General features: G+C 32.0%; 1 protein-coding gene across 4 annotated transcripts; it reads right to left on the bottom strand.

Annotated features, from left to right (window-relative positions):
- Positions 1–281: 281 nt before the first annotated feature.
- Positions 282–27661, bottom strand: LOC111708023 (uncharacterized). 4 transcript variants are annotated; one of them, XM_023481253.1, is made up of 22 exons: positions 27415–27661; positions 25333–25392; positions 23740–23783; positions 22911–22979; positions 22226–22326; positions 20937–21099; positions 19995–20099; positions 18242–18337; positions 17502–17582; positions 17168–17217; positions 16046–16130; positions 15289–15348; positions 14500–14601; positions 13904–14013; positions 10562–10626; positions 6708–6776; positions 4693–4781; positions 3628–3740; positions 2752–2904; positions 2039–2101; positions 737–817; positions 282–373 (listed from the first exon to the last, which is right to left on the bottom strand). In XM_023481253.1, exons 1-22 carry the CDS (start codon positions 27464–27466, stop codon positions 331–333), a joined length of 1854 nt encoding a protein of 617 aa, XP_023337021.1. In that variant the 5' UTR covers positions 27467–27661; the 3' UTR covers positions 282–330. The 4 variants fall into 4 exon arrangements, with proteins under 4 accessions (XP_023337021.1, XP_023337022.1, XP_023337026.1 ...); XM_023481254.1 differs by lacking the exons at positions 282–373; positions 737–817; positions 2039–2101 and having other exon boundaries at positions 2798–2904; positions 4715–4781; XM_023481258.1 differs by lacking the exons at positions 282–373; positions 737–817; positions 2039–2101; positions 2752–2904; positions 3628–3740 and adding an exon at positions 4230–4286.

Raw genomic sequence — 27661 nt, 5'->3', positions numbered from 1 at the left:
AATACACATGTACACTGGAAAATGATATAAAACCTATTAAAAAGAAAGACGGCTGTTTATAGACTTAAGTTATGATTCTAAAAAGTCTAAGTAATCTTTAAGCTACTGCTAAAACTATGTGTTTTTCAACCTAAAATGCAAAAAAAAGTAAAAAATGTTGTTTTCCAATTCCTAATATGAATATATGGTGCTGCAGTCCAAATGATTTCTAACAATATCAACTGCAGAACTAACGATGTTAAATAAAAAAAAAACTAACCTAATCTATATATATACTTTGTTGTATATTTGTCTGTCCCTTTGTATCCAATAAACGTCAAAACGGCTGAACTAATCGGGCCAAAATTTTGTGTGGCACATGTTCCCAGGAAAGCTTTATAAATGATAAAAATTTCAAAACTCTGATTTAATAATCCCTATATCTTTGCAATCCAATGTATTAGACCTGAGATATTTCAAACTATGAATTGTGTTAGATCAAATAATCTAAGTTTGAAATATCAAAGGTTTACACCATTAGGTTTAAAAATATAGGGATTGGAAAATTAAAGTTTGTGGCAAAAACTCAATTCCTTTGCCTCCAACAAAATTCGATTTTCATTAGATTTTGAAAATCCACGAACTTTTGTATTATTTTTATACAATGTATTCAAGGAGAAAATGTTCACAAATGATATAAAAGCCGGGCGCTATTCGCCCTGAAAGCCTAGTTTTTAAATATTTAATAAAACCTTGCCTGGTAAGCTTTGAAAATTCAGCATAATTTTCCCGCATTTCTTTTCGGTGAATTTTATCAGCATACTTATTATATAAAGTTCTAAAACATTAAAAATGTAAAATTTTGGGTTTTTCTTTAAATAAATAAATAGAAATCTTAAATATTGTGAAAATATAATTCCAATTGAACCTTAACAAAGACTAGAAGTCTGATTCCCATTGGTACCGTGTTGAATTTTGTCAGTTTTTTTCAATGTTTCTGAAGCATCGGCAAATTCCACAATGAAATAAGGATATCCAAATAGACTATCAAGTATACATTAGGTGGCAACAGGGAAATAGACTTATTATAAACAACGTCTAAAGTGTCAAATATAACCAGGAAAACGAAATTTTCTCCCAATAGTTGACATGTTTTCCAAGATAAAAAAAGTGTAAAAACAGAAAATAAAGAACACATAAAATTGCACTTATTTTACACTAAGATAAGCACGTTATTCTAAAATATCACTATTGTTAATAATTTTGTCGGCTGTACTGAGAGTGTATAAAATGTAAGTTGCCATCTATTGTACAATAACATTTTTGAGAATTTATCTAATTCATCTGTAATCAGAGAAAGATTTTGAAGGGTACCTGACATGCCACTCAATTATAAAATGAAGGTTCACTAGAAATTACGCTTACAGTTTCTTTACCTGTGTACTGTACAGTTTCTTTACCTGTGTACTGTACAGTTTCTTTACCTGTGTACTGTACAGTTGCTTTACCTGTGTATTGTACAGTTTCTTTATCTGTGTACTGTACAGTTGCTTTACTTGTGTACTGTACAGTTTCTTTACCTGTGTACTGTATAGTTTCTTTACCTGTGTACTTGTATAGTTTCATTACCTGTGTATTGTACAGTTTCTTTACCTGTGTACTGTCAGTTTCTTTACCTGTATACTGTACAGTTTCTTTAACTGTGTACCGTACAGTTGCTATACCTGTGTATTGTACAGTTTCTTTACCTGTGTACTGTACAGTTTCTTTAACTGTGTACTGTACAGTTGCTTTACCTGTGTACTGTACAGTTTCTTTATCTGTGTACTGTACAGTTTCTTTACCTGTGTACTATACAGTTTCTTTACCTGTGTACTGCACAGTTTCTTTAACTGTGTACTGTACAGTTTCTTTATCTGTGTACTGTACAGTTTCTTTACCTGTGTACTGTACAGTTTCTTTACCTGTGTACTGTACAGTTTCTTTACCTGTGTGCTGTACAGTTTATTTACCTGTGTACTGTATAACTTTAGTAAGATTCTTAATTCTTTAAACTTACTTAAATGCCAATGTTTCATTCCAATTTGGAATAAATGGCTTTATCATATTTATTGCCATCCCTCTAAAATAAAAAGCGTTACATGTCATTTTCATAAAACTTTGTGAAATGGTTCAAATTTCTTAGGCAGATATATTTCAGAGGGACCCATAAAACTGTGGAATATGAAGACGATTGTTAGAACCAATTGTTAATAATCAATGAGCATGAACTAAGAAACAACACAGACATATTTCTTTTCTTTAGGCGGGATTGAAATAAGAGACGCGGTTCAAATTTGAGACACGGTTCACATATGAGACATGGTTCAAATACGAGACACGGTTCAAATATGAGACACGGTTCAAATATGAGACACGGTTCAAACATTAAACATGGTTCAAATATGGGACATGGTTCAAATATGAGACACAGTTCAGATATGAGACACTGTTCAAATATGAGACACGGTTCAAGTATGAGACACGGTTCAAATATGAGACACAGTTCAAAAATGAGACACGGTTCAAATATGAGACACAGTTTAAATATGGGACACGGTTCAAATTATAGACACGGTTCAAATATGAGACATGGTTCAAATATGAGACACGGTTCAAATATGAGACATGGTTAAAATATGAGACACGGTTCAAATATGGGACACGGTTCAAATTATAGACACGGTTCAAATATGAGACACGGTTCAAATAGTATAATATATAATATCCTACTTGACAAGCTCAGGCAGAGCATCCATGAAAAGATAGTTTTCTGTTAGAGCAATATTATCATCAATATTAAAGATGGTGTGCGGCATCTGATACGGTAAATATAATACTTCACCAGGCAGTTGCACAAATTCTAGAACCTCCTTCCCATAATATCTTAAATAGAAAAAAATAATAAAATAATTTTAAAAAAAAATAATTCTCAAAATCATCCTTCCAGAATCAAGAGGCCGAATTCAAAAAATTTTAACTGTTTTCACTGAACCGCCGAAAACCGGTTCCAACTGAGCGCGATCTGGCTCAAATCTCGAAACACTAAATATAATTTCAAGTGAGAGCCAACCATGTTTGAGCCACGTCTGAAATTTGAAACGTGGGTCAACTTCTTTAAATTCGGCCTCAGAATGGACACTCCATGGAGAATTTAAAGATTGAATTTGCGCTCTTGCTGAACAATTATAAACAAGAAAAACTTCTCTTATGTCTCAAATGAATTCTGATACTCACTCTCAGTATTGATATAATATAAAACAAATAAAATCGGAGACTGGAACTTTTGTTTGAGAAAGCTCAGGTTAGTGTTTTCTGAAGTATTTAATTACACTAAAGTTTCGAACTCAGAAATGCTTGAACGCCGTACAGTCCCTTTAAGTAAAATGTATTTAAACATAATTATCACTAATTGCCTCTTTGGATAAGTCATTGATATAAATGCATAAATCATTCATAATGATTAAACGACAAATCTTATTTTTCAGAAAATATTTAATTTCGGCTCAGAGGGGTATATTTTAGCAGTACGACGACATTATCGTTTTTGTATTCCGAAAAGATGAAAATCTCCTTACATATGAATTATTTAATCAAAAAATAAATTACTTTTTATCTCTGATTTGTGGTAGAATATGTTTAAACCAAGGATAGGAATTAGATCCATCCGCCCAGTGTTTACCAGAACATTTAGAATCACAGTTAAAATCTGCAACCTCAGCCTATACATATTTAGAATCACAATTAAAATCTGCAACCTCAGCCTATACATATTTAGAATCACAATTAAAATCTGCAACCTCAGCCTATACATATTTAGGATCACAATTAAAATCTGAAACCTCAGCCTGTACATATTTAGAATCACAATTAAAATCTGAAACCTCAGCCTATGCATATTTAGAATCACAATTAAAATCTGAAACCTCAGCCTATACATATTTAGAATCACAATTAAAATTTGCAACCTCAGCCTATACATATTTAGGATCACAATTAAAATCTGAAACCTCAGCCTGTACATATTTAGAATCACAATTAATATCTGAAACCTCAGCCTATACATATTTAGAATCACAATTAAAATTTGCAACCTCAGCCTAAACATATTAATAATCACAGTTAAAATCTGCAACCTTAACCTATACACATTTATTATAACAGTTAATATCTGCAATCTCAGCCTATGCATATTTAGAATCAAAATTAAAATCTGCAACCTCAGCCTATACATATTTAGAATCACAATTAAAATCTGCAACCTCAGCCTAAACATATTTAGAATCACAATTAAATTCTGCAACCTTAACCTAAACATATTTAGGATCACAATTAAAATCTGCAACCTCAGCCTATACATATTTAAAATCACAGTTAAAATCTGCAACCTCAGCCTATACATATTTAGAATCACAATTAAATTCTGCAACCTTAACCTAAACATATTTAGGATCACAGTTAAAATCTGCAACCTTAGCCTATACATATTTAGAATCACAGTTAAAATCTGCAACCTCAGTTTATACATGTTTAGAATAACAGTTAAAATCTGACCGTACAGTTTTTTATCTGACTGTTCAGTTTTTTATCAGACGATATGGAAGTCGTCATTTAATATCCACGTTTGTTTGGACACCCTAGGTACAAAAATAGTTGACACAAATCTAAACTGGCCTGATAAGGTAAGACGACCCACCATTTTCTTCCGGTGAGAAGCAAGTTCCAAGCTCCCATAAAGTCAGGGTCAGTATGCATTTGACTTCCTTTAATAAAGACTAATATTATATACGTTAAGGTACACGTAATATTAAGAGACCTTCCATTTATAGAGAGACATGTCCGATTCACAACGGTACCCTTCAAACCAATGATGAGGTAGATTTGTGATTTGTATATCTGAAGATCAAGTGCCCGACTCGAGATTACAGTGTACACTGTACACTTCGTGCTAGTGTGCACTTCCGCGGTTTCTCGGCACTTAACTTCCAGCAGTATAAATAAGAATATCTACGAATTTTTTGATCAAACAAATCCCAAAGGTTTAAAGGGTAGCGTTGTAAATCTAACATGCCTTTTTTTAAAAAATGGAAGGTCCCTTGAAATTACGCTTACAGTCCCTTTAAATGAACTGTAAATGCGATATTAAGTTAAGAGACCTTCCATTTTTTGAGCGATATGCCTGATTCAAACCTACATCTAATTTTAAACTTTTGTCTGGTCAGAGATAACATTAATGGCTGTCATCATTTGTTAACTATTATTCGGATTTTTAAAACCGAGTTTGACAACTGGAATATTCAGGATTTTCGGGAAATATTTTAAGTCATTTGTATTTGCAAGTTAATAATTTACAATACGGTTTACAGGAATAGTTTGCTAACACTGTTTAATGATCAGAAATACAGATTTATCCGTCGCAAAGGTTTCGAATCGGACATGAATACATTTTTAGTGAAATTAGGTATTTATTTAACTCTTATTTTATTCATATCTTTCTTTCTATTCGAAGATATAAGGATTATAGTTTGGGGCAATTTTCAATTTTAACCCTGTGTGTTTCTCAAACTTTCATTTTTATTACTAATAGCATGTGTAGACAGTAGATCCAATATTCAAAAGTTGTATTGGACCTCTTTGGGTACATCGGGGTATGTTGGGAGCATTGCGACATATTGGGTACAAATTGGGAGTTGGGACACATCGGATAAATGGGACAGATTTGGTAAAATTGAACAGATTTGCTAAATTAAACATATTTGGTTAAACGGAATAGATTTGGTAAATTGAAACAGATTTGGTAAAATGGAACATATTTGGAAAAATTGAACAAATTTGATAAGAGGGAACAGATTTTTTAAAACATAACAGATTTTGTAAAACGGAACACATTTGGTATAATTGGAATACATTTGGTAAAATGGAACATATTTGGTAAAATGGAACACATTTGGTAAAATGGAACACATTTGGTAAAATGGAACACATTTGGAAAAATTGAACAAATTTGATAAAATGGAACACATTTGGAAAAATTGAACAAATTTGATAAGAGGGAACAGATTTTATAAAACATAACAGATTTTGTAAAACGGAACACATTTGGTATGATTGGAATACATTTGGTAAAATGGAACATATTTGGTATAATTGGAATACATTTGGTAAAATGGAACACATTTGGTATAATTGGAATACATTTGGTAAAATGGAACATATTTGGTAAAATGGAACACATTTGGTAAAATAGAACACATTTGGTAAAATGGAACACATTTGGTAAAATGGAACACATTTGGTAAAATGGAACACATTTGGTAAAATGGAACACATTTGGTAAAATGGAACACATTTGGTAAAATGGAGCACATTTGGTAAAATGGAACACATTTAGTAAAATGGAACTCATTTGGTAAAATGGATCACATTTGGTAAAATGGAACAGATTTTGTAATTGCATTTGGTAATTTGGCATTTGGTAAAATGTGATAGAATGTGACACAATTTGTAAAATGCGACAAACCAATGCATTATCAACCTTGATTTTAAAAACGTTACTTGAGATGATATTTTTTCTGGTTTAAAATGAGCAACCTTTGATCGTAGTTTATCCGAACAGTGACACAGAAAGTTGATCATGACGATCATAAATTTAACGATCACAGAAAATTTCATCGGCAATCCATGATTACCTGTGTTTCTGCTGGACATGATAATCCAGGCGAGATCATTGTTATATTTTGTTATAGCGTACAGGTCGTCTAAACAAATTAAGATAAAAGTTCTGGAAGTAGTTAAACTATGTATTCTTAGTAGAACCACTTTTCTAATTGATCTGGACGGTACTAAAACGTTCAATCTGGTAGATGTAGTTAAACTTCTCTACGTTAAATAAACACTCTTTAAACCTAAATCATATTACACTTTCGGGGTCATTCAAATTACATATTTTTCATTATTTAAACTGGAAACAAAGAATTTGTATTATATCATATCTGTTCGGTTCCATAGTAGTAAACCTATCGTGTAAGAATTCCTATTATTACACGGTTCAGGAGAAACATTTTCCAATGTTGATCGCTTCCTAGCGTTTAAGAATGCTTATATTTACACTGGGAGTGTAGAATTTTCATTCTTTAACGCTCAGATTGTGTAAGAAAGGAAATTATTACACGGTCGGAGCATGAAAGACTATATATTTTTACACGCTTTAAGCAGTAAAGAATTGAAATTATTACTATAGCTTAAGAATATTCTTTCTTACACGCTCCTTATATTGATCTTTTCAACATAGATCAATATTGATATTAACTTAATTATTTTGTACGAATAACATGCACACTCACCTTTTCTTTTATATTAGTACATGCAAACTTACCTTTTTATACTTTATAACATCATGCTCACTTACCTTTTTTATATTAAAACATGCAAACTTTCCTTTTTATACTTCATAGCATCATCCTCGCATACTTTTTTTATATTAAAACATGCAAACTTTCCTTTTTATACTTCATAGCATCATCCTCGCATACTTTTTTTATATTAAAACATGCAAACTTTCCTTTCTATACTTCATAGCATCATCCTCACATACTTTTTTATATTAAAACCTGCAAACTTTCCTTTCTATACTTCATAGCATCATCCTCACATACTTTTTTTATATTAAAACATGCAAACTTTCCTTTCTATACTTCATAGCATCATCCTCACATACTTTTTTTATATTAAAACATGCAAACTTTCCTTTCTATACTTCATAGCATCATCCTCACATACTTCTTTTATATTAAAACATGCAAACTTTCCTTTCTATACTTCATAGCATCATCCTTACATACTTTTTTTATATTAAAACATGCAAACTTTCCTTTCTATACTTCATAGCATCATCCTCACATACTTTTTTATATTAAAACATGCAAACTTTCCTTTCTATACTTCATAGCATCATCCTCACATACTTTTTTTATATTAAAACATGCAAACTTTCCTTTCTATACTTTATAGCATCATCCTCACTTACCTTTTTTATATTAAGACATACAAACTTTCCTTTTTATACTTCATAGCATCATCCTCACATACTTTTTTAAAATCAAAACATGCAAACTTTCCTTTCATGCTCACTTACCTTTTAATTTTTAGAAGTATTGATAAACCTTAATTCAGAAATTTCCATTCAAATCTTTGCCTAGCTTAGTCCTGGCACAAGAGTGTAAGAGGGACCCCCACCCCCTCCCGCTCCCCCTGTGCATAATTAACATAACTCATGAAGAATGATTCAGAGATCGTTCAAATTTTCTGACCTTTCCTTAAAAAACTTATGGACAATGCTTTAAGCCTTATATTAGGCTTGTCATCAAACTGTCTAGTCCCAGGCATACTGTCCGACTGCCTACTTTATTCAAACTGTCTAGTCCCAGGCATACTGTCCGACTGCCTACTTTATTCAAAAAAATTTTTAGTGTTTTGCAAACCATGTTTTGTAAGAGTTTGCAAATCTGTATGTTTGTAATAGTCACGGTCAGAGTTTTTCTAAAATGGAAAGGGTGTCATGTTTTTCACAATTTCAATCAACAGTTTTTTCACTTTATAACTAGATACTGAACAAAAATAGCTTTTCCAAAATTCCACATTCAATTGTAATATTTGGACAAAATAGACAGAATTTAGAGGTGATGGGGGTCGATTTGTCCCCCCCCCCCTACAGCTAAAACTGGGTTTGAATTGTACCTCAGCATAGCTGGAGTTGAAGTAGTACCACAATCAAAAACATTGCCTGTTATGTTTATAAAAACAAGTCATTTAAAAACTTTATGTGGGGTCTTAACACTCCATAGGAATGAAAACAAACAATAAATCTTGATTCATGAACTAGTTCTTTTTAGATAATTTGTTTTTCTCTCCTCTTTTTAGAAGATTTAGGATCTTATATACAGCAAATGATTTCACGCTTTTGTTTGAGACAGTCCACTACTACTCTCTACCTTCTCTCCATCTAAAAAACTCAGGGCACATTCAACATGCTAGATCCAAAAATAGCATCAAGTTAAAAAAAAACAAGCAAATGCAAATAACTTAGTAAACAAACAAACTAAAGAGACAATCACACCACATGCATATTTACAAATAAAGAACCAATTTTTACTTATAAAAGTTTTTAAAATTTTACCATTATAACATTAGAAAAATAAAAAAGTAATAATCAGGACAAGAGCAAAAGTGAAATATAAAAACGTATTTACAACCTTTAATGATGTCAATTATTCCAAATTGATATAGTCGTATTTCACACAAACTTTTAAAAATATAATTTCTTGGGTATTTGTTCATGGAACCTCACAAATATGATACAATATTAATATTATGAGGATAAAAATGTAATAATGGAATTCTTAAACTCGTTGAAAAAATCTTGATGCATTCTTTAACCCTGGCCTGCCGCCTTCGTTAAAGAATACATCAAGATTTTTCATCTCGCTTAAGAATTCCTTTAGTACATTTTTATCCTCATAAGATTATCCTATTTATTGTTTTAATAGCAATTCGTTGTATCTTCTTTTTCTTTATTTGAATTGTATACACTATACAGTGTACAAACAAATAAAACTTGTGCGTTGAAACTGTTTTATGGTTTTTGCCACAAACTCATATGTTCTAATAATATTAATATCTATGGAACCTGAAGTCGTAGACCTTTGATATTTCAAGCTACGCATTCTTGTACATTACATAGTGTATGTTTGAAAAATCAAAGATGTACACCATCAGGTTACAAAGATATAGAGTTAGGAACATTTGAGTTCTTGTCAAAAATTCAGTTCCTTCAGTTGCATGTGGCCTGTACATTTTTTGCAAAGATCAGTTTTAACAGTTAGAAATACAAATCCTTTAGTGCAATTTAAACTTAAAAGATATAGAAATCATATCAATTTTTATCGGCTATTCCAGTATCAAGTTACAGTTAATGATGCTTCAATGTGTTGTTAAGCTAAATCTGAGCTGGAAACTTTAGAATGGTGGATATCGAGATCAATGCTTAATCTCCTCTTTTTCTTAATCTCCAGATTAAAAAATGCTTGTTCTCCTCTTGTTATTAATATCTATATAAATTAATTGATCAGGATAAAGGCTATCCCATTCTAAAGTTTTCAGCTCCGACTTGAAAACACCTCTGTCATCTCAGAATGTCAGAGATTATGAAAGTTCTACTTAAATCTTACTGGTCCAACCCTATCCTTGCACTGCACTGGGTTTAATTCCACCCAAAAATCATATATATTTTAATATTTCATTAAAAGTGCGACATTTAAAAAGTAATTTTCGCCGTATCCTCCTGGCTTGTCCTATGACTAGTTTTATCAGCAAATTGGGGAAATCGTTCCGGCGCAACTTTCGCATTTTTCACATTAAGTTTGTAAACAATTTTTTTTGATGAAATAGTAGTAAGATGTTTGTCAGTTGCTATTGGGATTGTTTAAAATCATTACTTGAGAAGCGTCTTCCTTTTCTTTTTGTGTGTATTAAGTAGTCTACACACCTGGCATTGGAGGGGGCTTCCATAAACCATCCAGAACAAGGCACTGCTCATACCCGGGCAATAATCTAAACAGAGCTGGCAATAAATTAAAAAAGAATAGGCAATAATCCAAACAGAGCGGGCAAAAATCTCAACAGAGTGGACAATAATCTAAACGGAGTGGACAATAATCTAAACAGAAAAGGCAATAATTTAAACAGAGCAGGCAATAATCTTAACAGAGCGGGCAATAATGTAAACAGAACGGGCAATAATCTTAACAGAGCTGGCAATAATCTAAAAAGAGCGGGCAGTAATCTAAACAGAGCGGGCAATAATCTAAAAAGAATAGGCAATAATCCAAACAGAGCGGGCAATAATCTTAACAGAGCGGACAATAATCTAAACAGAGTGTGCAATAATCTAAACAGAGTGGACAATAATCTAAACAGAAAAGGCAATAATTTAAACAGAGCAGGCAATAATCTTAACAGAGCGGGCAATATTATAAACAGAACGTGCAATAATCTTAACAGAGCGGGCAATAATGCAAACAGAACGGGCAATAATCTTAGCAGAGCGGGCAATAATCTAAAAAGAGCGGGCAGTAATCTAAACAGAGCGGGCAATAATCTAAAAAGAATAGGCAATAATCCAAACAGAGCGGACAAGAATCTTAACAGAGCGGAAAATAATCTAAACAGATTGTGCAATAATCTAAACAGAGTGGACAATAATCTAAACAGAAAATGCAATAATTTAAACAGAGCAGGCAATAATCTTAAAAGAGCGGGCAATATTATAAACAGAACTTGCAATAATCTTAACAGAGCGGGCAATAATGTAAACAGAACGGGCAATAATCTTAACAGAGCGGGCAATAATCTAAAAAGAGCGGGCAGTAATCTAAACAGAGCAGGCAATAATCTGAACAGAGGGGGCAATAATCTTTACAGAGCGGGCAATAATCTAAACAGAATAGGGAATAATCTGAACAAAGAGGACAATAATCTAAACAGAACAGGCAATAATCTTAAAAGAGCGGGCAATAATCTTAACAGAGCGAGCTTTAATTTGAAGAGTGCGGGCAATAATCTAAACAGAATGGGCAATTATATAAACATAGCGGGCAATAATCTAAACAGAGCGGGCAATAATCTAAAAAGAGGGGGCCAGCATCTTAACAGAATGGGCAATAATCTTAACAGAGCGGCAAATAATCTAAACAGAATAGGCAATAATCCAAACAGAGCGGGCAATAATCTAAACAGAGTGCGCAATAATCTAAACAGAATAGGCAATAACCCAAACAGAGCGGACAATAATCTAAACAGAGTGTGCAATAATCTAAACAGAGTGGACAATAATCTAAACAGAAAAGGCAATAATTTTAACAGAACAGAGCGGCCAATAATCTAAACAGAATGGGCAATAATCCAAACAGAAGAGGCAATAATCCAAACAGAATGGGCAATAATCCAAACAGAACAGGCAATAATCAAAAGAGAGCGGTCAATAATCTAAACAATGAAGGCAATAACAGAGTGAGCTTTAATCTGAAGATAGAGGTCAATAATCTAAACAGAACGGGTAATTATCTAAACAGAGTGACCTTTAATCTGAAGAGAACAGGCAATTATCTAAACAAAGCGGGCAATTATCTTAATAGAGCGGGCAATAATCTAAACAGAGGGGGCAATAACCTAAACAGAATGGGCAATAATCTAAACAGAACGGGCAATAGTTCAAACAGAACCGGCCATAATCCAAACAGAACAGTTACTAATCTAAACAGAGCAGGCAATAATTGAAACAGAACGGGCAATAATCCAAACAGAATAGGCAATTATTTAAACAGAGCAGGCAATAATTCAAACAGATCGGGCAATAATCTAAACAGAGCGAGCTTTAATCTGAAAAGAGCGAGCAAAAATCTAAACAGAACAGAGTGGGTAATAATTTAAACATAGCGGGCAATAATTTGAAGAGAGCGGCAATAATCTAAACAGAGCAGGCAATAATCTAAACAGAGCATGCAATAATCTTAACAGAGCAGGCAATTATCTAAACAGAGCAGGCAATAATCTAAACAGAGCCGCCAATAATCTAAACAAAACAGGCAATTATCTAAATAGAACGGGCAATAATCTAAAATAGCAGGCAATAATCAAAACAGAACGGGTAATAATCTAAACAGAGCGTTGCAATACTCTAAACAGATCGGGCAATAATCTTAACAAAGCGTGCAATAATCTAAACAGAAAGGGCAATAATCCAAACAGAACAGGCAATAATCTTAACAGAACAGGCAAAAATCTAAACAGAGCTGGCAATAATCTAAACAGAACAGGCAATAATCTAAACATTGCGGGTAATAATATGAAAAGAGCGGGTAATAATCTTAACAGAACAGGCAATAGCCTAAACAGAGCGGGCAGAATTCTGGAGAGAGCAGGCAATAATCTAATCAGAGTTGGCAATTAGTTAGCAGACGGGGCAATAAATTAAACAGAATTAACGGATAATAATTTAAAGAAAGTGGGCAATAATCTAAAGAACGCAATAATCTAAATAAAGCAATAATGTAAATATAAGGATCAAAGATCAAATGAATTTAACTGATTATCTGGTCTGCAGATTAACCTCCGAATTTGTTACTTGAGAACCGAGAGAAAACTACAGGGTGTCCCACGAAACATGACAGTATGCAGGACGACTTGAATGTCGTCTTGATTTTTGATATAATTTGCTGCGTTTATTTTTCAACCTAATTTTAGAAGTAAATTTCTAGAGATAATAATCACCAAATTTCCCTTGTCCTGCCATTTCCAAAATGTGGTCTGCCTTTTTTGTGCTTCCAATATTGCCCGAGATATGAAGAATTTCGTTCAGATTTCGACAATTTTGCTTTTATTTAACAAAATTGAAATCTGAACCAAACTCTTTATATCTCCAGTAATATTGAAAGCACAAAAAAACGCAGACCACTTTTTGGAAATGCCAGGGCTAGGAGAATTATGTGATAGATGTTTCAAGAATCATACATGTTAAAGTAGATAGAAGACTAAATGTCACAAATAAATTCAAATACCAAAGACGACTTTCAAGTCGTCTTGCTATTGTCATGTTTCGTGGGACACCCTGTAGTTTAACTCATTTGTTCTGATTTAGTATAGCGCTGCAAAAGTTTTAATGTTCTATGTACAACAAAATGATTATAGATTATTCGCAGATTATCTTCAGATTTTTTGTTTTGACTTCAAGTTTCTTTTATTTGATTTGTTTTGCTTTCATCTCATTTTGTTTTGTTTTTCTTTTCTTGAAAAACCAAAACAAACATGAAAATTATTAATAAAAGCTTACTCTAATGTGCCTGGAATTCTGTATTGCTGGTAACAATCTAATCTGGATTTTAAATAGGACAGTTTCAAAAATACTCTTAAATCTCCCCTGGACCGGTGTTTCACTAAATCCTGAATGCAATGATTATTCAACACTTATAAACATATATGATTACAGTTTTTCTGTAGATTTAATTGTACGCCAAAAAGAGCTCAACTAATTGGGCCATTTTTTTGGTAAATCACATGACCAAAGGAAAATAATAAAAAATTGCATCAACATATGTACCAGAAAAATTCGAGACATTTTTTTTGTAAATGAAAATAATATATATATATCTACTCTTCTTGTTTTTTGTATCCAATAAACGTAAAAACAGCGGAACCATCGGGCCCAATTTTTTTGTGGGACCTCACATCATTCCAGGGAAGGTTCATAATTTAAAAATTCAATTTATACAGGAAAGAAATATTTATTTTACAATCAAAGTTTGAAATATCAAAGGTTTAAACTTACATCAGGTTCTTAAGATAAAGAGATTAGAAAATTAGAGTTTAAGTTAAGTGAAGTTTACAGTTCCTTTAGTATTATGTATAATGTTTGGGGTTTAAATTAACCTTATATAGAAAATGTGCATCATTTGGAGTTTTAACATGAGTAAAACTGTGTGTTGAAGAATTTTCTACACTAGCACTAGACTCCATATACAATCGTTCAGCCTACCAAAGAACAAAATACATTAATTGCTTTTAATGATAAATTGAAATATGAGGTTAGGTTTTCATACAGGGGTTACCACAAGGAATATGAGGTTAGGTTTTCCTACAGGGGTTACCACAAGGAATGTGAGGTTAGGTTTTCCTACAGGGGTTACCACAAGGAATATGAGGTTAGGTTTTCCTACAGGGGTTACCACAAGGAATATGAGGTTAGGTTTTCATACAGGGGTTACCACAAGGAATATGAGGTTAGGTTTTCCTACAGGGGTTACCACAAGGAATGAAACTTTAGAGACGCCTCAGGGAAAAGAATTGAGTTTTTGCCACAAACTCTGATTTTATAATCCCTACATCTTTGGAACCCAATGTCGTAAATCTTTGATATTTCAAATCATATTATTTGATCTATCAGAATTCATAGTTTGAAATATCTAAGGTCTACGACATTGGAATCTAAAGATATAGAATTTAGAAAAGCAGAGTTTGTGGTAAAGACTCAATTCCTTTATAATCTTTAAGTACACAGTTTAAAGGTTATGTTTAGGGCAAAAGACCAAATCTATCTATTTTAAGTCTTAGAATTCCCCGTGGGTTACCCTGTAGCTGGTTATGAAGAAATCTAACCTATAGTTTTCAAAATATAAAAATATAACACCATTTTTATATATTTAGTTCTGTTTTCTTTACCTTGTTATAATCAATTTTGAAATTGTTTTTTCTCATAGTTTCAATCAGTCTTCTTCTTAGCTAAATATTAACAGAGATGAGAACTGTTGGATGGTATAGCACTGAGCCACATCGACTCAATCGGACATCTTTAAACTGTTGGATGGAATAGCACTGAGCCACATCGACTCAATCGGACATCTTTAAACTGTTGGATGGAATAGCACTGAGCCACATCGACTCAATCGGACAGCTTTAAACTGTTGGATGGAATAGCACTGAGCCACATCGACTCAATCGGACATCTTTAAACTGTTGGATGGTATAGCACTGAGCCACATCGACTCAATCGGACATCTTTAAACTGTTGGATGGTATAGCACTGAGCCACATCGACTCAATCGGACATCTTTAAACTTTTGGATGGAATAGCACTGAGCCACATCGACTCAATCGGACATCTTTAAACTTTTAAAGTGAAGGAGTTAGGTTTGAATTATATGCTAAATCCGCCAGTAAATATTTGATATTAGGATTCAAATAAAGGACTTAAATTCCTTAAATCAAACTGTTGTTATAAACAGATTTGAAATAGAAAAGTATGACCTTGGGTCCAACACTTTTGTAAATATTCGCGGATTTGACCGAAGAGGTCCTGATGTTTCCAACTTTGACCCAGTTTTTATCATGAAAAATAATTTAGGGTTTGAAGCGGTTCATTTTGATTTCAGACATGTTTTGATTTTGTATTTTTAATGGATAATTTTATTATAAAAACCTTAGGTCTGGAAACTGTAGTAGAGGTTTCATTTCCCCGATAAAATAATCTCTCCAAGGTTTCTTCAAAACTTAGACCTGCAAACCTGAAAATTAGAACTTTAGACCTTTGAACATAGATATTAGAACTTTAGACCTTTGAACCTAAACATTAGAACTTTAAACCTTTAAATATAAACATTAGAACTTTATACCTTTACAAATAGATATTAGAACTTTATATCTTTAAACCTAAATATTAGAACTTTATACTTTTAAATCTAAATATTAGAACTTTCGACCTTTAAATATAGATATTATAACTTGATACCTTTAAACCTAAATATTAGAACTTTATACCTTTAAACCTAAATATTAGAACTTTATATCTTTAAACCTAAATTGTTAGAAATTTCGACCTTTAAATATAAATATTAGAACTTAATACCTTTAAACCAATATTAGAACTTTATACCTTTAAAACTAAATATTAGAACTTTATATTTTTAAACCTAAATATTAGAACTTTCAAACTTTAAATATAAATATTATAACTTTATACCTTTAAACCTAAATATTAGAACTTTATACTTTTAAACCTAAATATTAGAGCTTTCGACCTTTAAACCTAAATATTATAACTTTATACCTTTAAACCTTAATATTAGAACTTTATACCTTTAAACCAATATTAGAACTTAATACCGTTAAATCTAAATATTAGAACTTTATACCTTTAAACCTAAATATTAGAACTTTAGACCGTTAAATCTAAATATTAGAACTTTATATCTTTAAACCTAAATATTAGAACTTTATACTGTTAAATCTAAATATTAGAACTTTATATCTTTAGACCTAAATATTAGAACTATCGACCTTTAAACCTAAATATTAGAACTTTATACCGTTAAATCTAAATAATAGAACTTTATACTTTTAAACCTAAATATTAGAACTATCGACCTTTAAACCTAAATATTAGAAATGAAACACAGAAATTGTGCAGTGAAAACCAACCCATTTTATTAAAAAATTGATTTAATAATTGTCTCGTGAAACTATTTGCTGCTATAATGTCGTATTAATATTCCATTGTTTTCTGGATATCACTGTATGAATAAAAGATTTCTATAACAATTACCTTTGATATTCTGACCTCGGGTTGGGGAACCAGGATTTATTTAAACAACCCTAAATTTGAAAATATGACTAAACTATACAGATGCTGGAACATCACTGAAAAGTTTGCTAAAAATACAAAAAAAAACATTCTTAATTGATTATTTTTTTTACAAACTCTTCTCTCACCAATAAGCCTACATATTTTGTTGGATAACCTTATTTTAAAACACCAAAATTCCCAACAGATAAAAATTTTTATTTGAAAAAGTCTTTCTAAGCAAAGATGTTTGTCAATTTTGCACCATCACTTTAAGATTTCAGTATTCATTATTTATATTTTACTTTTGTTTTACCTTTAGAATTACAGGAATTCTTTTTTTCACGTAGTTTTCTAAAAATTCTTCTTTAGAAATGTTGCAACGTATTTTCTTTATCTAAAAAAAACATTTTTTTTGTTTTTAACAAATATAATATCTTTAAAGGAATTGAGTTTTTGCCACAATGTCAAATTTTCGAATCCCTATACCATTGCAACCTAATGGTGCAAACCTATGACATTTTAAACTTAGATTATTTGGTCTTTCAGACTTCATAGTTTCAAATATCTTAGGTCTACGGCATTGTGTTGCAAAGATATATGGATTAGAAAATCTGAGTTTCTGGGCAAGACTTAATTACTTTATTCAAATGATAATAAAAATAAATCATAAAAATAATGATAAGAATAATAATAATGGTTAAAAAAATGATAAAAACAACAGCAATAATAATAATAATTGTAAATAAAAATTATAATAATGATAATGGTAATAATGATAATAATAATTAAAATGATAAAAATTAAAATAAAATAGAATTGATGAAAACCAAGTCAATAATGATAACGGCAGTAACGAAAATAATAAAATAATCAATAATGATGATGTCAATATTTTAATAATTTTGATGATAGTAAAGATTAGGATAACACCGCTAAGAATAATGAAAAGAAAAAATTCGGTATTTACATAATATATAAAATTAATAGTCTTCAATCTTAAAATCATAAAATATTTATTTATTTAAAGAATTTGATGAAAAAAAAACGACTCACCATCATAGGTATTTCTGTATTACTAATATCAATTTCTGTGAAAAATGGAGTTTCAGGACAACATTTATTAATATTGGTTGTATCTCTATCTAAAATCTAAAATTAAATGTTTTAAAGGAATATGAAATCTTTCTCAAAAAAACAAAAAGGACATAACAAGAATAAATAAAATAAAAATAACTGTTTGTGTGATTTTTACCTAAATATAAAAAAAAAATTAAATTTAAAAAGAAATACATGTTTTAAAAATATTGTAAGGAAATTGTGGATTCATTGATTAGATCAAGGTTTAGCAAATTGTGAATCTGACATTCTTGATTAGACCAAGGTTTAGCAAATTGTGTATCTGACATTCTTTATCAGACCAAAGGTTTAGCGAACTGTGAATTTGACATTCTTGGTCAGACCAAGGTTTAGCGAATTGTGAACCTGACATTCATGATCAGACCAAGGTTTAGCAAATTGTGAATCTGACATTCTTGATCAGACCAAGGTTTAGCAAATTGTGAATCTGACATTATTGATCAGACCAAGGATTAGCAAATTGTGAATCTGACATTCTTGATCAGACCAAGGTTTAGCAAGTTGTGAATCTAACATTCTTGATCAGACCAATGTTTAGCAAATTGTGAATCTGACATTCTTGATCAGACCAAGGTTTAGCAAATTGTGAATCGGACATTCTTGATCAGACCAAGGTTTAGCAAATTGTGAATCTGACATTCTTGATCAGACCAAGGTTTAGCAAATTTTGAATCTGACATTCTTGATCAGACCAAGGTTTAGCAAATTGTGAATCTGACATTCTTGATTAGACCAAGGTTTAGCAAATTGTGAATCTGACATTCTTGAGCAGACCAAGGTTTAGCAAGTTGTGAATCTGAAATTCTTGATCAGACCAAGGTTTAGCAAGTTGTGAATCGGACATTCATGATCAGACCAAGGTTTAGAAAATTGTGTATCTGACATGCCCTTCCTTGATTAAAGTTACGTTTACAATCGTTTCAATGGCAGTGTCAATATAATTTGTTAATATTTTATCATCCTTAACCTGACTCTTGCTTAAGGGGGGGGGGGGGTAATGGGCAATTTGTCCACCCCCTTTTGCTATATTTTTTACTTAACTCCTATAGTATTTCCTGGAAATGCAGGAAACTTGGATTGTCCAGTTTTATGCCTGGTTATTTCTTTGATGATGGAAAACTATAATTGTCCAGTTTTATACCTGGTTATTTCCTGGATGAAGGAAAACTAAAATTGTCCAGTTTTTTAACTGGTTATTTCCTGGATGAAGGGAAACTAGGATTGTCCAGATTTATACCTGGTTATTTCCTGGATGAAGGGAAACTAGGATTGTCCAGTTTTATACCTGGATATTTCCTGGATGAAGGGAAACTAGAATTGTCCAGTTTTCTAACTGGTTATTTCCTGGATGAAGGGAAACTAGGATAGTCCAGTTTTATAACTGGTTATTTCCTGGATGAAGGGAAACTAGGATAGTCCAGTTTTATACCTGGTTATTTCCTGGATGAAGGGTAACTAGGATTGTACAGTTTTATACCTGGTTATTTCCTGGATGAAGGGAAACAAGGGTTACCAAGTTTTAAACCTGGTTATTTCCTGGATGAAGGGAAACTAGGGTTGTCCAGTTTTATACCTGGTTATTTCCTGGATGAAAGGAAACTAGGATTGTCCAGTTTTATACCTGGTTATTTCCTGGATAAAGGGAAACTAGGGTTGTCCAGTTTTATACCTGGTTATTTCCTGGATGAAGGGAAACTAGGGTTGTCCAGTTTTCTGAAGAACTTCTATCCCAGAATTGAACACTTTCCAGCATAACAACTCTTTCTTGTTTAAACTAAAAAAAAATAGAAAAAAGGTTTAAAAACTTTGTGTTTGTTTACTTTTCTTCCAAAATAGTAAACAATTGTTTTAGTTTATTTTTATTCACTTTATATTTCCTCCTGCCACAAAGGAGAAATTTGAAAAAAATATTGTTTCTTGTCTTATTCAAAATACAGTTAAAGGATACTTAATCTTTAATTGTGCCCCCCCCCCCCCTCCAACACAAACAAGCTTCAAATAAACTGAATTCTTTGATCAAAGTAATTAAAATTAAACATTAACATTTTCATTCTGAATGGTAAATTATTTTTAAAAACTCATCTCTCTTGCTTTATTCCTAAAGCTATGTGTTTCACTCTCCACTAAAACCAACTTTTTATTAATTCATAGTACTTAGTTTGGGGTGGTTTGCTGATTCTTCAGGCATTGCTTAGTTATATGTAAAGCTGAACTTCCTTACCCGTGAGCCCTAGTTTTAATAAAACTAGTTCCTCACAGTCCAAACATAGCACAGTAAAATGTATTCGCTACTAGAATCTCACTAAAAGTATTTTAGCCCAAAAACCTTTAATTAGATGGTATTCACATCTAATATTGGGTTCTTTGTATTTGAATATAGGTTGGGTTAGGCTTAAAAATTAATTGCTCTCACCGTTAACAGAGAGTTGTCCAAATTAGAAAGGGCTTATTCATTTGGTGTACTGTACCGGTTTGTCTCATGTAGTCTGTATTTGTATTGTACTGCTTACTCTAGCAGCTTAAAAACTTGCCTTGTACTTGAAAGAAACCGGAGTTTACATTGACACAAACCTTATACCCCCTACCTTTAGTTTACCTTGCTTTGACCTACCTGAGCTAATCCAACACAGTTTGTTGTCTGCTGGCAGACCCGCTCTGCTTCAGCCGGGTTCTGGTTTAAATCTAGCTCCCACGTGCTACCTCTCTCCCACGTGTTCAGATCTTCAACTTCAAGTTCAGGACTGCTCAGTTTACCCCGCATAAGAATATAATCCCTTAAAGTATAAAATTACCTAGCATTATGCCATCATTAGAAATTAAAGAACTTGCTTATGTGTTAATGAAATTGTTGTACAATCTCAGTTTCTGTTCAATTTCTGTATAGGAAATAGGAATGCCATTAAGTATTCATCTTGCATTATGATGTTACATCTTAATATTCTGTTATAAGTACTAAACTTTAAAACTGAAAAATCAATTATTTTGTTATGCTCCACCTCGGTTTCTCTAAATTTAACTAGTAATCCCTGACTTATTGTAAACTTTCAAAATCTTGTAATATTCATCATATTGTAAACGTTTAGGTAATAGGTGCAGGGGATAATACCCAAAACAGCAAATAGCTATAATCTCCACCAAATTGCTATAATACATATAGTGAACAATATAAAAATAGTTGCAGATTTTTGCCTGTAACATTATAACTTGTATGTGTATTTTTAGCAATAAACTATATCTATCTATCTATCTACATTAAACGTTAAAGCACTGTGCTATTAACTATTTAGTATACTATTATTTGGGTTCACAGTGCTATACAGGTGCGTACACAGGGGGGGGGTACATGTTGCCCCTCCTCCCCCCTCTACTCTTATTTTACATAATATCTATGTCGTTTGTTCAAAAAATCTCTGGCTCCTGAGTAGTTTTCTGCAGACAATCATTAGTCTTCCGTCCTTTTTATTCTCCTCCACCCCTCCTACCCTTTTGTAGTCTTATGCCCCCCCCTCATGGGGGTTGCAGAAAGACTTGCCAAACTCTTGCAAAATTCATAATACAGGGTCACCCACACAAGGGAAAAGACTGGAAAGACTACTTAGATCTCTTTAAATATAGCAATCCCAAGTGCCTGAAATTGCTCATTTCATGGTTTAGCAAAGAAAGAAAGATTATAATCAGTGACGTTTCTTTCTATCTATCTTCGGAGATGACATTTTCCATACATGGGAGTGCATCGAGAGTAACCCCAGTCATTATACAAAATGGGAAAAAACTAACGCCTAAAATATATACAGTAAAACCCTAAATGAGCCATACATCGAAAGAATTGCGAAAATAAATAAATAGCTATGAATACGCGGGAATAGTATTAAAGAGCTCCATATAATCATTCAATTATACCTGTTAACCCTGTAAGATGTCCACCCCCAAAAATGTGGATTTTTCTGTGAAAAATGGATTGTTGAAACATAGTGGAAGAAATATAATTCATGTGGAACATCCTAAAAATAGAATAAGAAATGTAAAATTGCAAATAGATCATCTTAGTGAAGAATTCTGAAATTCGTTGTAATTTCAGGTTAATAACAGAGGTCTTTTAATATCAACACTTTTGATGTATGTAAAGCATCAAAAGTGTAATTTGATAGCATCAAAAGCAACAAGCAATCAAATTTGATGCCTTTCTCAAGCTTTTTGAGAAAATATTAACTTTTCAGTCAAAATATGACTGAATGAGCCAAAAATTATGAAGCATTGTTTTTCCCTGTGCTTTTCAGTTGGATTTAACACCACAAATATTTCTCATGAGTTGTAAAACAAGATGAAAGACATCCTTGGCAAGATAGGAAGCCATAACCACCCCCCCCCCACTCCCTCCTTTTTTGGATCCTCCTTTTTTGGATATAATGACTCAGGATATCAAAATTGCCAAATTTCTTAATAGCTAGTTTTGATAGGTATACATGCACTCATTGCATTGCTGGAAATGGCAAAGAGTTAATGAATTCAATGGACTCTAAATCACTTTTCTAAGGCTGTTCTAAAAGAATTCTAGTGTAAGGATAAAAGAGAATGTCGTCTTTACCACACTGTAAACTCCACGAAATGTAAATCCTGCACACTGTAAATCCTCCTCGCAGAGAGTTGCTCCTTCCTGTGAACAAAAAATTGATTTTAAAATCTAATGTTAAATCTTTAATTAAAAGATCAAGTAGATAATTCAGAATTAAAACTTTAAAATACAAAAATTTCAGATTTTCAGCCCATCCAGGATACAGTCATTGAAGCCATATTAACTAATTTGGCAAAGAAAAAATGTTTTAAAATGACTTATCAAATTTCGTAAATGGCGTCTTTGAAGTCTCATACTTTGTAGGTTCAAAGAGAATCAAACTACAGGGTGTCCCACGAAAAAGTAGCAAGCTGACTTGAAAGTCGTCTTTGATCTTTGCATTTGTTTTTGGCATTATAAGTCGTCAACCAACTTTGATTCTTGAAACAATTACCAGACAATTCTCCATTTCCAAAATGTAGTCTGCCTTTGTTGTGCTGTTACAGGAGATATTACGAGTCACGTTCAGATTTCAGAATTGATCAATAAAACCAAAATTGTCGAAATCTGAAAGAAATTCTTCATATCTCGGGCAATATTAAAAGCACAAAAAAGGCAGACCACTCCACTTTGGAACTGCCAAGACCAGGTGTATTTTGTGATTATTATCTCTTGAATTTTATTTTAAAAATTTCTCTGTTTTCTGTTTCCCTGATTCTCTGTTTCTAGCTGTTTCTCTGTTTCTCTGTTTTTCTGTTTATCAATTTCCCAGTTACATATCGTTCATTTGTCCATATATGTCCGTATTTGTTATTACATTCAAGTAATTTATTATCTATGATCACTCAAATCAGTTGTTTACCTCTGCAGTCATTAATCCATTTAAATCACTGTATTCAAACATCCCTAAAAAAGTAAAATAAAATTTTCTTCAAAATTGGAAATTGTTTCGAAAAGAAAAAATTTTAAAATCATTTCATATCAAATAAGTTTGGTGTCGAAATAAGTGAAATAATTCTGTCGTCTTTCTCAAACTTTAAATTAGAAAAACAGTAAAGTTTTGTTGTTTGTTTGTTATATTATTCATACCAGTCCCAAATGCAGGGTTAAGGGGAGTGACCAGCTATGTAAGGTGGTTGAACTGAGTATGCAGTGGTGTGAACAAATTGTGGATTCAATTGAGACATATAAAACTTTTTAAAGATCTGTAACTCCTGAGTTTGAGCGCAAAGTCGACGTTCAAAATCTTACTTTTGGGTAGACACGTTTTCAAAAATTTTTTTGTTCTTATTATTAAATATCTTTTTTTGAGATCTAGATATTTATTATCTCCGTATCGAGATTATTTAAATTGTACAAAATATTTTACATGGATTAAATAAGACAGTTTTCATCAAACTCGTTTACATATATTTTGTGAGAATTATATAGGAGTTAATTTACGGATACATTTTAAATAAAAATTTGATATCAATGCTACTTAGATTATGCAAAACATACGAATTGAGAATTGTACCAATGAAGTGGTGGAACATTAAATGCTTAAAATGGGTTGTTGACGAGACAGGTTTATGTGGATTGAATAAAAATATTTTACAACCAAATCGTTTACATATAATTTGAGCAAGTTATGTTGAATCAGTTTGCGTCTACATTTTACATTTTTAAGGAAAAGATTATTAAACATCAACGACAAAGAAAGTAAACAAAATTCTACATTAAACTAATTAGTTGTTTAGAAACAGCTTTGGAAAATAAAAATTAATCTTATCATCGAAAATATGTAATCTTGTTCAATTATTAGTTTCTTCTTATTATTATTCTTGTTTCTCATTATTCACAAAGATTTTCTGCAGATTTTCTGGAATTACTATTAAAAAGACGACATTTGAAGAATTTGTAGAAATCTGCGAATAAATACAAAGAAAATTCAAGATTCTAGCATTGATTTATTGACAAATTTCTTTTGAGAAATATGTTCCTATTCCTAATCATCTAATTAGTTTACTGTATAAATTTAACTTTATTTTTCGTCGTCGTTACTTCATAATTTAAAAAAACCGATTCTGAAAACCTACCCACTCAAATTCATGATTTTGAACGTCGACTATGCACTCAAACTCATTAAAGTTTTATATGTCTCAAAGGAATCTTAAAGAATTTTTCCCTGAGAAAAATCCTAATTGGCATTTCTGATTAAATCATAGCGAAGACGACATCAATATAGTTTTTTTATTTTTATTTTTATTTACAAGGTTACAAGTACAACTACACAGGATGTGAAATGCAAGACGACTGTTCAGAATTTATTTAGTATTAAATCTTGCATTCTTTCAATTGCAGTTTTAATTTGTTTTATTAAATTGCCAAGTCGTTAAACAACATAATTTAACCTACAGATAAAGAGTTGTAAGTCGTCATTAAAGTGTCATCCTTTGTGGATAACTCTGAATACCTTCTTTAATCCTGCCGGTGTAGAATCCTGAATAACCGGTTTGGGAATTTATCAATAAACCTGTAATCAATCAATCAATCAATTTACTGGATCAGAAAAAAAAGATGACAGGTTGAAATTCTATCGATGCATGCAAACTCATTAAATCCAGCTTACATTAGAACTAGCGTTGGGCATATTGTAGAATTAGAGCTGATACTTTTTCACAGACAATTACAATAATTATAATAAAACAGACCCATCATCGCACAATTTAAAAGCTTCAGCTTGAGTCTTAATTCCTTAGACCTGCAGCTTCAATGCTCAATCTATAGACCCAACGTATGAATCACATGATCACATAATTGACAACAGCCAGCTTTTAGGCTCGATTTAAGGAATTAGGCCCAATGAAAATAAAACCGACCTTGGTTGTTTTAGTGGAAAATTTGTCTTAATGTTGAGTTTTATTTTACTATCCACCCCTTGAATCCGCCACATCCAACCATGAAAATCCGCAAAAAAAAATATTAAGCCGGATAAATAACTCAACTCAATTAGTTGCAACTTAAATTCGAAAGCTCAAGTCTTAAATTAGTCTCAATGACAGATCAGAATTGTTCTTTATCTGGTATACCCATTCTGGTATGTTTTGAAAAGTTTACAAATTTTGACTTTTTATGAGGATCAAGATGTCGATTTCGGAGTATTGAACATTTTCATGAGCAAGGATATGTCTGACTTGTCATACAGTCTCTTTAATTTAGATGTTGTCTTGTTTCACAGTCCCTTAAATAGACGCTGACTTGTCAGACAGTCTCTTTAATATAGATGTTGTCTTGTTTTACAGTCCATTTAATAGACGCTGACTTGTCAGAAAGTCTCTTTAATATAGATGTTGTCTTGTTTTGCAGTCCCTTTAATAGACGCTGTCTTGTCAGACAGTCTCTTTAATATAGATGTTGTCTTGTTTCACCGTCCCTTTAATAGACGCTGACTTGTCAGACAGTCTCTGTAATATAGATGTTGTCTTGTTTCACAGTCCCTTTAATATAGGCTGTCTTGTCAGACAGTCTCTTTAATATAGATGTGTCTTGTTTCACGGTCCCTTTAAAATACGCTGTCTTGTCAAACAGTCTCTTTAATATAGATGTTGTCTTGTTTTACAGTCCCTTTAATAGGCGCTGTCTTGTCAGACAGTCTCTTTAATATAGATGTGTCTTGTTTCACAGTCCCTTTAATATACGCTGTCTTGTCAAACAGTCTCTTTAATATAGATGTTATCTTGTTTTACAGTCCCTTTAATAGACGCTGTCTTGTCAAACAGTCTCTTTAATGTAAATGTTGTCTTGTTTCACAGTCCCTTTAATAGACGCTGTCTTGTTAGACAGTCTCTTTAATATAGATGTTGTCTTGTTTCACAGTCCAGACGCTGTCTTGTTAGACAGTCTCTTTAATATAGATGTTGTCTTGTTTCACGCTGTCTTGTTAGACAGTCTCTTTAATATAGATGTTGTCTTGTTTCACAGTCCGTTTAATAGACACGTTGTCTTCATAAAATTACTTTAACTCAATAAATAACTATTTTGGGTTAATTTCGTTGGAGTTATGGGAAGCTGGAAAATGTCAATTGATCATTTTCTATATAATTTCAATACAGGATAATGAACAGTTCTGATTTTTTTTCGTAATGCCTAAATTTTGGCATGATTGAACCATGTTTACTCTCCCTGAAAAGCTGTCTGATCGTTCATATCTCCAGTAATTTTGAAAGTGCAAAAAAGGCAGACAACATTTTTGGAAATGTCAGAGCTAAGGTTAATTTGTGATTATTGTTTCAAGAATCAGAATCGTTTAAGGCGGACCATGCCGGCCAGTCGTCAATGAGCCAGTTCAAACAGAAAGAAAAGTAAAGATTGACTAAATGTGTATTAAACGTACTGCAGGGTGTATGTAAAGTGATACAATGTAAACAATAACATTAACAATAACATGTAATGCGTACAAATGGGAAGATATTTCTATAGCCATATGTGTCTCTAGACTGTTCAGAATTACTCAAGACTACTTTTAACCAGCTCGCATCAACAATTGGATTGATTCCTAAGAAAATTGTTGTAAACGTTGAAGACCATCCATTTTGTAATAAGATCATTGTACTTATATTCACTTGATTAATTGATTGCTATTTTCACTTGATAAATTGATTGCTATATCTAATTGATTAATTGATTGGTATATTTACTTGGTTAACAATGATTTGTTATAACAGGCGGACTAAAATCAATTTCAAATATGACGTGATGAGAATTCTAAGGATGTAATATGTTAACTGCAATCTCACTACATA

Source organism: Eurytemora carolleeae, unplaced genomic scaffold, assembly GCF_000591075.1.
Source record: "Eurytemora carolleeae unplaced genomic scaffold, Eaff_2.0 scaffold5, whole genome shotgun sequence".
NCBI lineage: Eukaryota > Metazoa > Arthropoda > Copepoda > Calanoida > Temoridae > Eurytemora > Eurytemora carolleeae.
This window is presented reverse-complemented; position numbering and strand designations above follow the sequence as displayed.